Below are 17,076 nucleotides of genomic sequence, written 5' to 3' on the forward strand. Positions count from 1 at the left end.
ATATGCCCACATAGAAGTACCTGGCGTGAAGACTGTTACCCATGCTACACCATGCTTCAAGACAAAATTTCATTTATTTGTCATTAGAAATAAATATTTTACAATCTATAATTACATATTGTTTTGATTGATCACTATGCTTTAATTATGTTCAATTTGTAACAATGAAAACATCCTGCATATCAGATATTTTCATTATGATTCACAACAGTAGAAAATTTACAGTTATGAAGTTACAACAAAAATAATTTTATGGTTGGGGGTCACCACAACATGAGGAACTATATTAAAGAGTCACGGCACTAGGAAAGTTGAAAACCAGTGGTATAGAGGAAGCATACCAAGACACCCCTGACTATCATTCAAGGGATAGTTTATAAATTGTTCTTCGCCTTGGCCGCACAATGATATCACTGATCCCAATACTGATTTTTGGGTCCCAACAGAAATGGGTCTGCAGCGTGACCTTGGCCTGATGGTGTTTTCAAGGTCCCCCGGTGATTTCTAGTGAGAGTTACATGGGTCCATTCCCAGCAGCAGCCGAGCTGGGAGCAGCTGTGTTGGGGAGTGAGAAACTAGGGGAAGGACTGTAATCGCAGGGTCTCAGGTGGAAATAAGGACGAGCATAAGCTCTGTAGGTGAGGGAAGCTTCCATGTAAGAGAGCTGTGAATTTGAATCCTCTTAGTTATCCTTGAGCCTCCCCTAAAATAGGGATCTTAGCTCCCTTCTCAGCCAAGGTAAGGATGAAATGGGGTATAAGGGACAGTGGTTTTCTAAGGGGAAAGCACAAAATAGTAGTGCCTTCTTATTTTCATTATATTAACATGGACTTGGATTCAGGAGCCATGTGGCATAGTGGGTTACAAGTTTGGCGACTAACTACAAGGTTAGCAGTTTGAGACCACCAGCTGCTCTGCCAGCATAAGGCGAGTCTTTCTAGTCTTATAGAGTTACAGTCTCAGAAATCCCCCTGGGGAAGTTCACAAAACAATGGAGTCACCAGGAGTCAGAACCGACTTGATGCCACTGAATTTGGTTTTTTGGGAGGCTGAATTCAGAGAATGCTTGAAAAACTGAAGTGGTTTTCCAGATGGATTTTATGGTGTGAACCACTAGATGGCGATGTGGCTAGAAGTCAGTTTGCCTATATTTTACTCCAAAATAAAACACTTCAGCTATTTTTTTAAAAGCACATAAAATTAATATTGTGATATCATCAGAATCAGCGTCACTAGATTCTAAATAGAAGCTTTAAGATGTTCTTTCTGTCTTTAAGGTAAACCATAAACGCATGTGACAAGGCAAGCGTCCTATGCTTGTTCCTGTGTCAGGTGCCCCCACCCGAGGAGGACTACTTTCTCAGGGTCCCCTTACCTGACAGCCTTCCTGTCTGTCATTAGCATGTCTGGCCCTACAGAGGGAGGAACCAGTGCTTAGTTTTATGTTCAGTACTGAAAGTTTTGAGTCATATTAAGCCTGAGGGCCAATCTGTTTCCTTCATTCAGTCAAAACCTTAGACAGCTTCTAGGCAAAGAGCTCAAGTGTTATGCATTGCTAAGAGCAGCCCCCTTACCTGGAGAACATTTTGACCTCTCAGTTCTCCAAAATAATCCCCTAAATGTGTCTTAAAGGGAAGAGACTCGTCCTTAAACCCACCAGTAACGCCTCTTGCTCTATTACTCAGTTACAAAGCTTATTGAACACACGGTGTTGTGGAACATGGTACAACCTACAGATCTGAATGGAATTAGTTTGGGTCTGAACCCAAGTTGTTAAATGCCATGAGGGGTGGAAGAATGGGTGGGCAGAGCAGAAAACACACTGTCTTAAGGGGAAACAGGTTGAGGGGGAAGCCATTGGAGACAGGAATGTTAGCTGGTTTGCGGGGGTTGGGCAGGGACCTGCATGGAGAGGACAGCAGGGTTTGAGGGTGACGCTCCAAACTGCAAATTTGAGGGGAAGCCTGCCTCCCCTTTCCGCAGAGTCCAGGTCTCTGCCTCTTGCGTGAACTTGGAGCTGAGACTGCTCCCTGTCTTTCATGACAAACTAAGAGAGCTCTCCTGCGCAGAGAATGTATCCTCCTCGTCTCCAAGGCAGAGGCTGTCCTCTCAAACGTGCGGTGACACAAGGGTTGCGGAGATGGGGATGCGATGAAAGACGCGAGAGTTTCAGTGGCACAACCACGTGGCAATTTGGGGAAGGCTATTGGACGTCATACATACATGCGAGTCACGCAGGAGGCCAGTTATTAGCTGCCTCTTTTAAAAACCCACTCAAGGTGTCTCTCGGAGCACTGGGTGCAACAACAAGGAGCGCATACACTTAAATTGTTTCTGAGCCAGGTTGATGGTTTCGAGGGTCACTGAGGACCAGGAAAGACACCTCCTTGTCTCCCGATCTCCAGGTGTGTGGGGATGCCAGGCAGGCGCTATCTCTTTGCAGAAAGCCCAACCTCGGGCTGCAGACTGGAGCTGGCCCCACTTGGGCGAGGACGCCAGCCTTCACAGGCCTTGAACTTCTCATTCGTGTGTCACAGACTTGAACCATCTGTTGGGGACCTCAGAGCCCTTCTGCGTGTCCCAGGAGGAGTCTCATTCTCCTTTCCCCTCGCCACTTAGAACTCCATGCGTTCATAGCCGTCTCCTGCACTAGCTGTTGTTGGCTGACCCCTGCTCCTGGCAAGCGGAGTGTGCAGAGTGGAACTCCTTCACGGGGCTCTGAAGGCTGCGGGCTCTTTCAGAAGCAGACCACCAGGCCCATCCTCCAGCGCTCCTCCTACTGGGCTCAAACACTTAACCGTTTACACCACCAGGGCCTTTGTCTTGCACACTCACTAGGGGACACCAACCACGCGACTGTGGAACAGCAGGAGCTTTCCTGTGGGTTTCTTCTACCAACAGGAAGGAGGACTAGGGAGGAAAGGGGAGAAGACAAAGAGGAAGGAAATGAGAAAGGAAGAAAGAAAGCAAGGTAGGAGACCCTCTCGTGTTCATTCCGGCTGCCCGCCTGCCCCACTGCCCGCTCCAGCACCATGACGGACCAAGCTATCTCTTTCGCTAAGGACTTCCTGGCGGGCGGCATCGCTGCCGCCATCTCCAAGACGGCCGTGGCCCCGATCGAGTGGGTCAAGCTGCTTCTGCAGGTGCAGAACGCCAGCAAGCAGATCCCGGCGGACCAGCAGTACAAGGTCATCGTGGACTGTGTCGGGCCTGCCCTCCTTCTGGTGCGGGAACCTGGCCAACGCCATCCGCTGCTTCCCCACGCAGGCGCTCAATTTCGCCTTGAAGGGCAAGTACAAGCAGGTCTTCCTGGACGGCGTCGACAAGCACACGCAGTTCTGGCACTACTTCGCTGGCAACCTGACCTCGGGCAGGGCGGTGGGCACCACCTCCCTGTGCTTCCTCTACCCGCTGGACTTTGCCCGCGCGCGCCTGGCCACCGATGTCGGCAAGTCGGACACAAAGCGCGAGTTCAGGGGCCTGCGCGACAGCCTGGTCAAGATCAGCAAGTCCGAAGGCATCCGCGGCCTCTACCAGGGCTTCAACGTGTCCGTGCAGGGCATCATCATCTACCGCGCCGCCTACTTCGGCATCTAAGACACCGCTAAAAGCATGCTGCCTGTCCCCAAGAATACGCACATCGTGGTCAGCTGGATGATCGCCCAGACGGTGGCCGGCGTGGTCTCCTACCCCTTCGACACGGTGCGCAGACGCATGATGATGCAATCCGGCAGGAAAGGAGCGGACATCCTGTACACGGGGACCCTACACTGCTGGCGGAAGAGCTTCCAGGACAAGGGCGGAAAGGCCTTCTTCAAGGGCGCCTAGTCCAACGTGCTGCGCGGCATGGGTGGAGCCTTCGTGCTGGTCCTCTAAGACGAGCTCAAGAAGGTCCCGTAGGCCCCGCCCACTGCTGCCGGGCCACGCCCACTCTGTGCCACACCCTGCCTCTCCGTCAGTCTCCAACCAATCATGTCTATGGGGCGGGGTCACGGGGCTGCCCCTGACCAATACCGGCTCCCCGCCTGCCCGCCTCCAGTATTTATTTCAGAATCACGTCCCCCTGGCAGCTGCCAGCCTAGCCAGCCCCTCCTGTAGCCCGGCGTCTGTCCGTCGGCGCCCTTGCTGTCCCTGCAGGACATTAAATCCATGGCGCGGCCAAAAAAAAAGAAAGCAAGGTAGAAACTTGCCTTCCATTTGCCTGCCTCCCCCCCCCCCCAAAACGCACAGGCAGACATCACCCAGCCTGCTGGCCGTGCCCTTGGGTGGGGAGCGCTGCCCCAGGGGAAGAGCCCTGCAAAGGCAGCACCCAGGCAAGATCACGGCGTCCAGCTCAGGGCTCAGTTGCAGCGCGGCCCATCCCTTAGGCGCTCAGATCAACGCCTTTCACGCATCAAGCGTGGGGGAGGTGTCTTGTCTTCCTCGCGGCTGTCCATCAAACCACCCCTCCGTCAGCTCAGAGACAGAGGGCTGATGCCGCCGTTGGGGGCTGAAGAGTCATTCTGATCCTCATGGGCTTGTTCTTCACCTTGTTTGCCGGTGGAAGACCTGGTTGTGAGTGAAAAATCCTTCGCATGGCTACTCATCTCACCGGAGCTAGCCAGCTGCCTGGAGAGCTTCGAGGATCTCGGGACTTAATCTGTACAGTGGTGAGAGGTCGCCGTTTATGTCAGTGAGCAAGGCCGGGGAGGGATGTGAGTTTTCCTGCATCTCCTGTGGTGGTTCCGCTGGGTTGAAGACGGGGTCACTGTGAGTTGAAATGGACTCACCACCATGTGGTTGTTAGAGTGTTCCGGTGGTGCAGCGGGTTATAAGTCGGACTGCTAACTGAAAGGTTCAGCAGTTTGAAGCCGCCAGCCAGTCCATCAACGAAAGACGAAGTTTTCTGCTCTGGTAAAGATTGACGGCTTCAGAAGATCACAGGCTCCGTATGAGCATGATTCAGAATCAACTTTGATGGCAGTAAGTTTGGTTTGGGGGGGTTCATTTGGTTGTGCCGTGCTATTGAGTGGATCTCCACTCATAGCAACCCTACAGGGAAAAAAAAAAAGAACTTTCCCATAACATTTCCTAGGGTATGATCATCCCAGAAGCCAATCACTCAGTCTCTCCCCTCACCTTGAAGCTAGGGAAAATAAATGGACCCCTCACCCCCCCCAATCCAAATAAAATGAACTTTGGTTTCAGTTTATATGGGCTTTCTTCCTTGATATGAAGATATATCTCTCATTCACTCTGTCTCTGTAGCCCCCTCCCCCACTGCATACCTAGTCTGTAAACCACTTGCTGAGACCAAGTCTTTGTACTCATAGGTCAGGCAACGCCCCACACCACAAATGGTTAAGAGCACAAGATTCGAGATCAGTGGTTTTCAACCTTCCTAATACAATTCCCCATGTTGTGGTGACCCCCAACCATAAAGTTATTTTTGCTGCTACTTCATAACTGTAATTTTGCTACTGTTAGGAATAATAATGTAAACATCTGATATGCAGGAGGTATTTTCATTGTTACAAATTGAACATAAAGCATAGTGATTAATCACAAAAACAATATATAACTATAGATTGTGAAATATTTATTTCTAATGACAAATGAAATTTTTCATGAAGTATCGTGTAGCATGGGTAACAGTCTAAACACGGGTACTCACATGTGGGCATATCTGCATGTGGGCAGACCCACCTGGAGACAGATAGAGGAGTGGTGTCTTGGTTCCGGAAATATGTGTTTTCCGAGGGTCTTAGGCGACCCCTGTGAAGGGTCGTTCAACCGCCAAGGGGGTGGCAACCCACAGGTTGAGAACCGCTGTTCTAGACTGCGATTGCGTGGATTTCGATGCTGGCCGAACCATGCGGCCCATTTGGCCTTTGGGAAGTTGCAGAACCTCTCACTCGCTCTCCTTTTTAAATTGTTTTGATAACAATTTTCTCAGCGATTCATCCACATGTCCTACGTCAGTAATTCAGTTGTATCAAGAAGAATCGTATAATTATCAGCACATGATCTCTCTATTCCCCCCTCTATGAAATGAAAATGATCATGGCCCCTACCTCTCTGGGGACCTTGAAGGCTGCTGAGCATAAAACAAGTGTTCAGTTTATACCTGGCGGTGGTCTTGATGTTAGATCCCTAAATGAGGAGGTAAAGAGAGAAAGGGGTGCACTGGCATCAAATCTTGGCACTTAAACTCCCAAACCTCTGCCATCGAGTCCCTTCTGACTCATGGCAGCCCTCTGCAACAGGGAAGAGCTGCCCCTGTGACTTAATGAGACGTAACTCGGTATGGGTGTAGAAAGCCTCTGCTTTCTCCCGAGGAACAGCTGGTGGTTTTGAACTGCTGACCTCACTAACACCACCAGAAATTTGACAGCATCTTATAAAGACAGTATCATACTAACTTTCTTTCTTAGCTCTTGGATCGATTGTCTTGTTTCGTGTCCAGCTTCCCAAACAGAAAATCACTGCTCCATTTGAATCCCTGCCTAGTGGGGCACTCGGGTTCTAAACCCGTGTCCACTTCCATTGCTAACTACTTTCATTGTTAAGTTTTTCTTTCATCTTGTACTCTTTCTCCATCTCAGTGTGCTGTGCGGAAGTTTAGAAAAGTCAGTCCCATGAGCCCTCTTCCTTATGAAGGACTTGCGTTGCACTTATTCTGCAGGCACCTCATAGACAGACAGTGAACAGTCACACAAACAGGTCCCCTCGCGGTCTGTGAGAGCCATGGAGAGGAAAACAGTTGAAGTTCGTTTAAGTGGGGTGTGCTCAGGGAGGACCTGTTGAAGCTTTGAAGTCACATTGAAGCTGGGGCCAGGGCCACTAGGGGAGGGGAAATTCCAAAGAAGTAGAATATAGGATAGGCGTGGGAGGTTGGTTGGAGGGCCCTTGTGTAAGTAATTAGGGAAGCTGAAGTTGATTCACAGATAGACCCCTGGCAAGGTTTCATATGGGAGTGGTGCCCTTGCCCCTTCTAGATTTAGGAAGACAATTGGCTGCTGTGTGCAGAAGAGATCAGAAGGGGATGAGGGGAGAGTCTACCTAAAAGGCAGTTGGTGACATTGAGCTAAATTCTTCACTGCAGTGATTTTTAAGTTTTTATTTTAATGAACAAATTTGAAAAATAATAGCGAGGTAGAATCTACAGATTTGGTCGTGGGGTATATATGACAGGTGAGAGAGGTGGGTGCCAGGTGGACTCCAGGTGCCGGGGCTGTTACTTAGAGAGAAAGCGCCTGTGTGGCTAGCATCCTGCCCAAATGGGCAGTCCCCAGTCAGCAGGGATGTCAGTCTTTCTCCGTGGCAGCTGGAGGTGCCATTGAAAAATGAGGACGTGAACTGAGAGGACTAGATGGTTGGATTAGGCATTTGAATTTGGTTGTGCTAATTTTAATAAGCTTTTGCGATCATCTAAATGTAAATGTCTAGTAGGCAATTTAAGATATCAGACTGGGCAGGGAATTGTGAGCATGCTGTTGGAATTTAAAGCCGTGGGAAAATGTCTGCCATCATCTAGAGTCAGCATGTCCAAGTAGGAAGAGGGCCCGGGACTGAGCTGTGAAAAGACAGTAAACAAATACAAAGGAGATGGAGAAGCTGGGTAAGCAGAAGACTTCCAGAAACCCAAGGGAGTACAGATCAAGGAGAGACAGATTGGGGTGGAGTAGGTTATAGAGATGTACTTTAAGAACAGATGCACTCACAGAGACCGTGTATAAAAACAACTCCTAAGACACAATTGCAGTGAAAGAGAGCAAAAAGAGTCCGTGGTAATTAGTGGGCTTTGGTGGCCAGAGAAGAAACGCTGGTAGTGCTGTGGAATAAGAATTGGACTGCAAGGTTGTTGGTTCAAACCCACCAACTGCTCCACAAGAGAAAGACGAGGCTGTCTGCTTCTGTAAAAATTTACAATACCAGAGACTTTATAGAGGGTTCCTATGAGTCAGGATTGTTTTGATGACAGTGGGTTTTTTGGGTGGCCAGGGAGAATCTGTCATTTTCTTGCTAAATCTTTTATCCTAAATATCCCCCAGTTCATTCAGTCATTCTTGATATGATGATCTTTCTGTAACAACCTATAACTTGTTTTAGAATAGCAATGGTTTCCCCAGAATAGGAAGAAAATATTTTTCCCAAAATATTTTCCTGGCCTAGCTCTCTCTACCTGGCCTGTCACTCTCTGGAAATACTCCACCTAGCAGATGCTGTTTAGTGGTTTGGGCAGCTGTGCCCCCTGTTGGCTTAGTCTCGAATTGCAGCTAAGTCAAGCTGCTCAGTGCTGTGAAGCTCTCTACTTGTACAACAAACATTACATCCTAAAAGCAGGCGCACTGACAGAAGGAGGGGAACCCAGAAACTTTCAAGAAAGAAGCTTTGACTGGTGGACACTACTCCAGGATAGGCAGGGTCAACAACCAAAGCAAGCTCTTATGGTTTTTATTTCACCAAAGAGGAAGCTGAAACCCAGGCACAGGCTCTCAGAGCTGTATTATATATCTTCTGGGTGCTTTGAAGAGTTTGGCAAATACTAAGTGCATGTTCATTTGTCATCATCTGATTTTAGTTTTGTTTCCGAAAACCAGACTCACTGCCATCGGTGCTGTCTCATCTCAACCCTGTAGGACAGGGTAGAACTGTCCTGTGAGCTTTTGAGACTTAACTCTTTAAAGCAGAAAGCCCCATCTTTCTGCTGGTGGTTTCAAACTTCTGACCTGGCAGTTAGCAGCCCAACTCCTAACCACTACGCCAACAGGACTCGGACCATCTAAAAGGCAGACTTCAGGCGGCAGAGATACTCATTCTGTCTTTCAGTCAACAGAGCCGCATTGAGCACGTGCTGTGCGCTGGGCACTATTCTCTATGATGGGCCTATCCTAATGAGGAAAACACCTACGCGTCCTCCCACACACCTTGTAGGAGGCGATCCACAGTAGCTCTGATAAGTCAGGTAAACTAGGGACCGTTCAGTCAGTAGTAAGGATGATAAATGGGAGAGCATGAACATGGGAGCTGGTTAGAAAGCGCTGGGCTGGTGGCGGGGGTTGGTGTGTAAATTGCAGACAGAGTGCCTAGGAGGGAGACTTGAACGGCCTGAGGGAAGCGAAGGAGATAGCCATGGCGATACTGAATAAAGACTGTCTTAGGCATAAGGACCAGCCATTGCAATGTGCTGAGACAGGACTGCGTCCCTCTGGCTGTGTAGAGGAACAGGGGAAGCCACTGTGTCTAGAGCAGAGCGAGCACTGGTGAGCATTGAGAGATGGGGGAAGCAAGAGCACGTAACAGATCACACAGGGCCCTGAAGTTCATGGTAAGGAATTCACCTGATGCCAATGGAGCTCCGTATGGCTTTACATACATGAAGGAAACAAGCTGCTTACCCTCAACAGCCCAATTTTGTCTAGCTCATCCAACAACCCATTGCCTCCAAATTGATTCCAACTCGCAGTGAGCCTTTAGGATACAATAGAATCGTCCCATCCGGTTTCCAAAGGTGTAAATCTCCATGGAAGCAGACTGGCATCTCTCTCATCCGTGAAGAGGAAGCTGGTAGGTTCAAACTACCAGTCTTTTGATTAGTAGCTGCCCCTTCAACAACTGTGGCACGGCACTCCTTCTGCTCTAGCTGGTATTCAAACGAAACAAACAACCAACTCGCCATCGAGTCAGTAGGACATGGTAGAACTGCCCTGTGAGTTTCGGAGAGTGTACACCTCCTTACAGGAAAACAGACATAATAGCAAGCCCTGCCTTTCTCCCACAGAGCGACGGCCGTTTTTGAGTGGCTGGCCTTATAGATCACAACATAAACATAACCACTGTGCCCCAGAGCTCCCTAGCTGGCCTAATCCTATAGGTTATGGGGCGGGGTGGGGGTGGAGATAGTGCCCTGCAGCAGGGAGACAAGTGATGAAGCTCTCAGGAAACTCGAGGCAAGCTATGTTGTAGGTAGACCCATAACGTTGTATGAGGATCTTAGATGATGAGAAAAGGGGGGGGGGTCAAGGATAACATTGAGGTTTTTGCCATAACTGGAAGGATCAAGTTGCCATTACTTGAGAGGATGGGCATATCTGCTTGAGAAACTCCTTAGCCTCCCACGAAAGTTACCAAATTGGCAACTGAATTTATAAATCTGGAAGTTAGGTAAGAGATAGGCTAGAGCTAGAGATTGGGGAGACTGTGGCACGCAGGTAGTATTGAGTGCAGATGAGTTCCCCAAGGAAAGATGTGTAAATGGAAAAGACAAGAAGCTCAAGGACTGCCCCCAGGAACGCTGGTGACAGAAATGTTAGAGAGAGAAAGAGTGGCCAGAACGGTGGACAGGACAGTGGACAGGACAGTGGTAGAAGGTGGAAGCCAAATCAAGGAAACTGTTGAAGAAAGAATAATCTGTGTGCCAGATACTGCAGGTAGAACTGAGGCCTGAGAACTGACCATTGGGTATAACGTGGTTCCTCTCATTGCCCCTGCCTTATGATGGGTGATCTTTTCCCTCCAGGTTGTAGCAGACACCAATATAAACGCCATAGCGACTCACCTGGAAAGCATGTCTACAGGCTACCACCTTGGCTCACCCACTGCGGAGCGCCATCCAGAAGACACAGAGTGAGTATCCCAGGGGCAGAATCCCTCTTAGGCGCAGGGCGCAGCTCAGTGAGGCCTGTCCCAGAGTCTAGTCTGTCCCCTCAAAAGACGAGAAGGGACATGCACAGGCTTTTCCTACTTTGTAGAGCACCCCCCAAGAAGACACTGGAGTTTCCTTATTTCCCACCAGGCTTTCAAGGACATCGTGCCAGGCCTGCACACACTCTGAGCTCACTTTGACACACACATGCCTCCATCCTAAGAATCCACAAATGTATAGCCCACGCGTGCCCTGCTATATTACACAGAGAACCATCACTTTACGAGCTAAATTTTTGGCCTCAGATTAAATCTTATTGTTGTACCAGCCAACATTCTTCTTTGAAAACAAGTCATTGCTGTCAAAGTAACTCATTAATGTCTCTCGCACAAGCATGTGCATAGGAATAATCAAGAGTGCATGCTTTTTAGAAATGGGAATCCCCTAGACCCATGCTCAGAGATTTTGATTCAGTGGTCTACCGGAGCTTCTAGAAATTTCATTTTCTAGAAAGTTCTGCTAGATGGGCAGAGGACTCTCTCTACCATGTGTGCCTTAACAGGATCTGCACAATGCTTGGTCCTCAGTTGATGCTCAAGAAATGTTTGTTGAGCTGAACTGAGTGCTTTGGCTGAAGGAACTCCCGATCACAGTCATTCCAAATTTTCTCTTGGCAGAATGTCACCTTAAATAATGTCTTTTGAATTTATTTTCCTTGAAATGGAAGTGTCAAATTAAAATCATTTGATTTTTTTCCCTCATTAAAATTGCTTGTCAAATACACACCATTAACATATGAAAAATACATAAAAGTGTAACATTTTACATTTGGGCAATGGGCCTTCCATATATGTATTACTTCCCATATATGTATTATCTATATATCCATTCCCATATATTATATATATATATATATATATATCATGAGTACATATGTTCATAAGTACATATGACTCCTAAGACAAGAATGTACTTAACATCCCTGAATATGCCTGTGGAAATAACAGCTATGTCCCTGTAATCTTGGTGCTTTGGCTATATAACTCCAGAGCTCCCTTATCAGGTTGGGGACCAGTGGCATAAAAAAATTTATGTATCCCTTCTATTCCTACCACTGTCAATATCTGGAGTTTGCTTTTTAACTGGTATTCCATAAGAAAGTAAATGAAAACTCACTGATTGGAAACACTGTACTAGTTTGAGGTACATGGCAGCAAGCTCCAACTCATGTTGCCCATGGATGAGCCAAGCTGTCTGCCCCCCTGCCCCCAGAATACAAGTCTCCATTGGTGAATATTCACCCTAGCTTTGGTTATCTCCATCCTCAGAGGAAAGCCTTTCCAAATGACGGGAAGAGGGTCTGACAGCAGAAAGAGGAGTCAAAATCGAGTCTAGCCGTTGGGCCATTGCTGAGAATGCTCACACGGCCTTCCAGTGGTCAGAGGTAGTGCCTTTATCTTAGACAGCATTGCCACTTAGCCAGGCCATAATCATTATTTCAGCAGCTATTTATTGAGTGCCTTCCTAAGGCTAGGCACTGTACCCACGAACCTGAGGATTCAACACATAGAGAACAGCATCGCCCCAGTTTTCAGAAAGCGTGAAAGACAAACACATACAACCAGGGTCGTGATAAAAAAAGGTGGTGAGCCTACGAGAGCTAGTTCTGAAGGGTGAGCTGAGTAAGCACAAGGTCCCATGAAAACATGGAAGAGGGGCAAGACTTAGGGACTGGGATCGGAGAAGCTAATGCGTAAACAGTTCCAAAAGAATTGGAATGAGTCAATGTGATACTCAAAACAGTTCATAGTGTAGACAGCCTAGATACTCAGCAAGTACTAAGGATGCCTGCAGTAAACAACCAGTAAGGACATCAACAGGCCCCGGGTTCAGTGTGTGCCAGCGGGAAACCAGCCTTGAGGAAGCCAGCAAAACTGAGAAGGGGAGAGGGAAGGGAGAGTATTCTAGCCAGACAGCACAGCGTGTTCCAAGGTTGCTCGCTTGTATCCCAATTTTGAAAATCCTTGAACTTGATGAAGGGCTGCGTTCTGTCAGACATGCATGTTGCCACAAAGCAAGTGATGCCAAGAAATGAAGTTGAACCTCCTGCTACAAATGAGGTGATGGCGCTGGGATGCCAGTGTGCCTCTAGCTTCTTACCCTCTAGACCACAGCTTTCAGGAGTCAGACATTAGCTACCTTGAGATGCAACTCCGTGAGCCCATGTAGGAAAGTTAAGTCGTAGCTATGTTGTTTCTAAGAGAGAAGACTTCCACACTGCACGAAGCCTTGACAAACCAATTACACTTTGGAAACAGATTGTCTTTCTCCATGTTGCTTCACTTGGTTTCTCTCCACTCTCCTAGACTTCACTTCTCATTCTCAGAGTCATGATCCTGAATTTGTGACCAAGTGCAGTGCCTCTATGGTGCTGGCAACACTTGCATGACGAAGACTTAGGGAGTTTGTGGCCTGGTGGAGAGAAAATAGCTACACAATCACCACATGACTTAAGTGGCATCAGGGGAATTAGCACCGAGGACAAAGGGACCACAGAGAAGGGCGCGCCTAACTCTCTTCCGGGAGTCAGGGGCATCATACTGGAGAATGATTTCCCACCCCGGGCCGGAAATTGTGGGGGAGCTGTGGTCAATCTATGCAGGCAGAACAGGAGCAGCAATTGGCTCGCATACTTGGCAGCTGTTACCTGTTCTGAACAGAAGTTTACCTGAACACAACCACCCACCATAAGCTACGCAGGTAACCCTCTTGTCTTTGCCCTGCACATTCCAGCAGGAGGTAGAAGTTCACTCAGCTTTAACCAGTCAGCTTGACGGTTCTTTGGCAATGTCAGCATCATGACTTTAATCTGCAAACAGTAGGTTTTATGATAGAGAAGCCCCTGAAACAGCCATAGATGTTGATCATTAGCTGGTGGCACGGCAAGGGAAGTTAAAAAGAACTTTCTAAATTGCTCTCCGAGAGTTTGAAGTTGATAAAATCAGCCTTCATAGTTTTGCGGTATGAAAGTCTCTCTCAAATCTGTGTTCTTCCATGAAAATGAAATTCCCTCTCAGCACCTACTCTTCAATTAAACAGCACCCATTGTGTTTTCAGAACAGCTCCACCTAAGGTTATTACTCTGGAGAAAGGCTCTGAAGGACTGGGGTTTAGTATTGTAGGGGGTTATGGAAGTCCCCATGGAGACCTGCCGATTTATGTCAAGACTATATTTGCAAAGGTATTTTTTCCTTTTTACTGTGCTTTTTTGTGTTTTGGTTTTTGTTGTTGTTGTTGTTATTGTTGTTTGAATCAAACATAGATGAGACTTAAGAAGAAAAGTGTCTTCCTGCTTTACTCTGGACTAAATCTGAATGTGTGCGTATATGCTTATTTCATTTGAATATTATAGGAGTCTATAATGCCAACTGAAGGAAAGAAGAGTTCTTTTATGGATTTATAAGAAGTGTACTTTTCTTTGGACCCTGTTTCAGAAGTAGAGACTAAGTGGAATCTAAAGAGGGTCTTTTTGCAGCAACAAAGTTTAAGAAGCAATGCCATGTTCTTTGGAAGCACCTTAGAAGTATTGTTCTAGGCTAGAATGGGACTTGGCTTTTTCTTTTAAGAAAAAATAGCAGACACTGACGAGCTGAGACATAAGGCGCTGTAAAAGCCTCAGATCTGTGTAAGCCTTTAGACCTGCCCATCACTAAACTCTCAAGACACGTTAGCATAAATCCCATGCTCTTTTCCAGTCCTCTGCTAAGCACTTGGCACCCCATTCAGTACAGGAGAATAGATGGTTCATTAGGAATTACCAATACACCTTCAGGAGGATTGTAGTTAATTAGGACACAGGCCGTGGGCTCCATTCTCACTGTTGTCTCCAGATGGCTCTTAGGTAAATTATTTTTACTTCATTCTGGCTTCAAAAATTGGAATTTAATTTGATTATAAATTTGAAGATCTCTGAAAAGCATTCAGTATTATTACATTTTTTCTTTATTGGCTTTAGCCCCATCGTTTACTTAGTTGTTCCTAGTATCTCCGGCTTCCTTTATTTTCCTAAAGAGATAAAAGTCTGCAAGAGAAAAATGGAGATGCTTTGTCTTTCTAGGGATCTGTACACACATTGAACACAATCTTGGTTTTCCCTGTAAGCCACCGGCCGCGGTACCCTAGTCAAGGATGGCATCCCGCACGCAGTCAGTGAGGCCCTCACTGTCTGTGTCCTACTTGGGTCAAAACCCAACGTGCACCAGATATGGTTACTAGGCAATGTATACGCTGCTCATCTTTCCGTTGCTAAGACTGAACCATTTCAAACCGAGTCCTGGCTCCAGCCATGATTTGGCATAATCTCCGGTTCAGAATTTGGCAATTTAGGAACCTTTTGAGCGAGAGTGATGCGTCATCCTGGTCATCTCTGAGGTGGGTCTTTCCCTAAGACGTAAGACCATAAACCGTTATGATGAGTCTTCTTTCCTTCTGAAAGGTCCAGCCATCTAGTGAAGGGCCATTGAAAGCCTGCAGGGACAGCCCCTCGGTTTCCTCGAGTCCTGGCCTCCTGTCAGCCTGGTGACCTACTGGGTTCTGCACTGGGCTGCAGTCTGCATGCTCGAACCCACCAACCACTCCTCAGGAAAAAGATGGGACCTTCTACTTGCATAAACAGCCAACAGTCTCAGAGACTCAGAGAGGCAATTCTACCCTGTCCGATAGCGTCATGTGATTGGCACCAACTCAATGGTAGTGAGTTTGGTTCCATTTGGTCAGCCTGATGATGCCTGTAAAAGTTCCCCCAAAATGTTTGCGATCATCAGCTCATGTGAGTGTACCGGCAGATTAGAAAGTCTCGCCCTGGGGCCCAGGGTTTAGCTGCCTACCCCAAGCTGTGACTGTCTCTTCCTTTTCATAGGCCAGAGGAATGACAGTCTCGCCCATTTGTGAGTGCCCAGAGCTTGCTGTGTGTGTGTGTGTGTGTGTGTGTGTGTGTGTGTGTGTGTGTGTGTGTGTGTGTGTGTGTGTGTAATGACCAGGCACTGGGGCAGCTTGAAAGGAACACCATCAAATCATAGTGTGAAGGCAGGGGTAGGGATGATGGACTGAAGTTCCCACAGCAGGCCCCTCACGAAGCCCCTATGAGGATGCTCATTTACAAAATGCCTAAGAGAGACTATCCTTGGGTTGGCTGTTTGGTTTTGAACTTGCTTGCTTTGGTTTTTAAAGATGGACTTTTTTTTTCTTGGTAAAGTGAGGCCTGCCTAAAATAGAAGAAAATTTGAGTGAAAACCAAAAATACTTCCACACTCTCACTGACAGTGAGAATAAATAATTTTCCAGTGTAAATTATTATTTGGCTAGTTTCTTAGCATTTATTCTCATAAGATGTAGTTTGTCTAATAACTTTTTCTTGTTTTTATTTATTGTGTAGTAAGTTGGTATAGCCAAATTAAAAGGCCATCTATAGCAAAATCAGTAAGCCAACAACTGACAAAAGAGTATTTCTTTAAAGATTCTTTTAAAAACGTTTTCTTCAGCTTCCTGGAACTCACCTGTCTGCTCGCTGTGTGGGCTCTCCTATGATCTGGTTGGTGTCCTAAGCTTTTTAAAATGAGCACGAGACACGCGGGCACGTGAAGGCGCACAGGCACTGGGAACTCTCAGTGTTGCCAGACTCGTCCAACTGATCACAGGCTGTCAGCACTTCCATATTCTTCCAGGCATTTGTATAGCTGGAAATGTAAAAAACGTCGGCCCTAGTCCCCATAGCTGAGTTTTACCGTAAGCCAAAAAGAGATTGTCTTGAAGACAGCAACTCTGAAAATGCAGTGAGCCTTTTTTTCAGAGCCTATGAAATCTGAAAACCTGAGTTTCAGTCTCACTGGAGAGTCATTTCATTGTGCTACCACCTTTGCCGCTTAGCTTCTGTGTCATGCGTTTCCTGGGACACAGGACGTACGGTCAGTGGCACGCCATTTGATAGGCTCCAAGAAGGCAAAGGGATCAAGTCCGGGCACGTAGCAAATGGGGAGACAGCAGTCTCTGCGAGCCAGGCTTTCCTCCTCCCTTCCTTAGTCCACAACTGCCACGAGATTAAACCCTGGTCAAGTCAGCGCCGAATGCCTGAAACGGTGTATGAGCCCTGCAAACCTAAAAGCCAGGCCTCGTTTGCTTGACTGAAGTGGAAACCTGCCGAACGTAGCACACCCCTTCGACAACTAAACCCAGACACCCGAAACCTCGCGAATCCCTTACGCTGAGCACGCCGAAGGGAACGAGAGTGAGGTAGCGCAGCAGGTCTGCTTTTCCCACTGGCTTTCCTCGTGCACCGGCACATTGCTTCGTAAACAGAAAGAGAGAGAGAGTTGTATGAAGGTTACACCATTACAAGTTATTTAATCTTGTATCTTCCTCCCATTATAGAATTGACCTTGAATATTCTCTGT

At 47.4% G+C, this 17,076-nt stretch overlaps 1 protein-coding gene across 3 annotated transcripts in view; it reads left to right on the plus strand.

Annotated features, from left to right (window-relative positions):
• PATJ (PATJ crumbs cell polarity complex component) overlaps positions 1–17,076 on the plus strand; it is a 398,931-nt gene that overhangs the window by 378,645 nt on the left and 3,210 nt on the right. For 2 of the 3 annotated variants that reach the window (XM_075557001.1, XM_075557007.1), the window contains 2 exons: positions 10,502–10,608; positions 13,745–13,868. In XM_075557001.1, coding sequence (XP_075413116.1) covers positions 10,502–10,608; positions 13,745–13,868 — 231 coding nt within the window. The remainder of the gene's footprint in view (positions 1–10,501; positions 10,609–13,744; positions 13,869–17,076) is intronic. The other variant, XM_075557016.1, reaches the window with a different exon arrangement.

The sequence above is a fragment of the Tenrec ecaudatus genome, chromosome 1, assembly GCF_050624435.1.
Source record: "Tenrec ecaudatus isolate mTenEca1 chromosome 1, mTenEca1.hap1, whole genome shotgun sequence".
Taxonomy (NCBI): domain Eukaryota; kingdom Metazoa; phylum Chordata; class Mammalia; order Afrosoricida; family Tenrecidae; genus Tenrec; species Tenrec ecaudatus.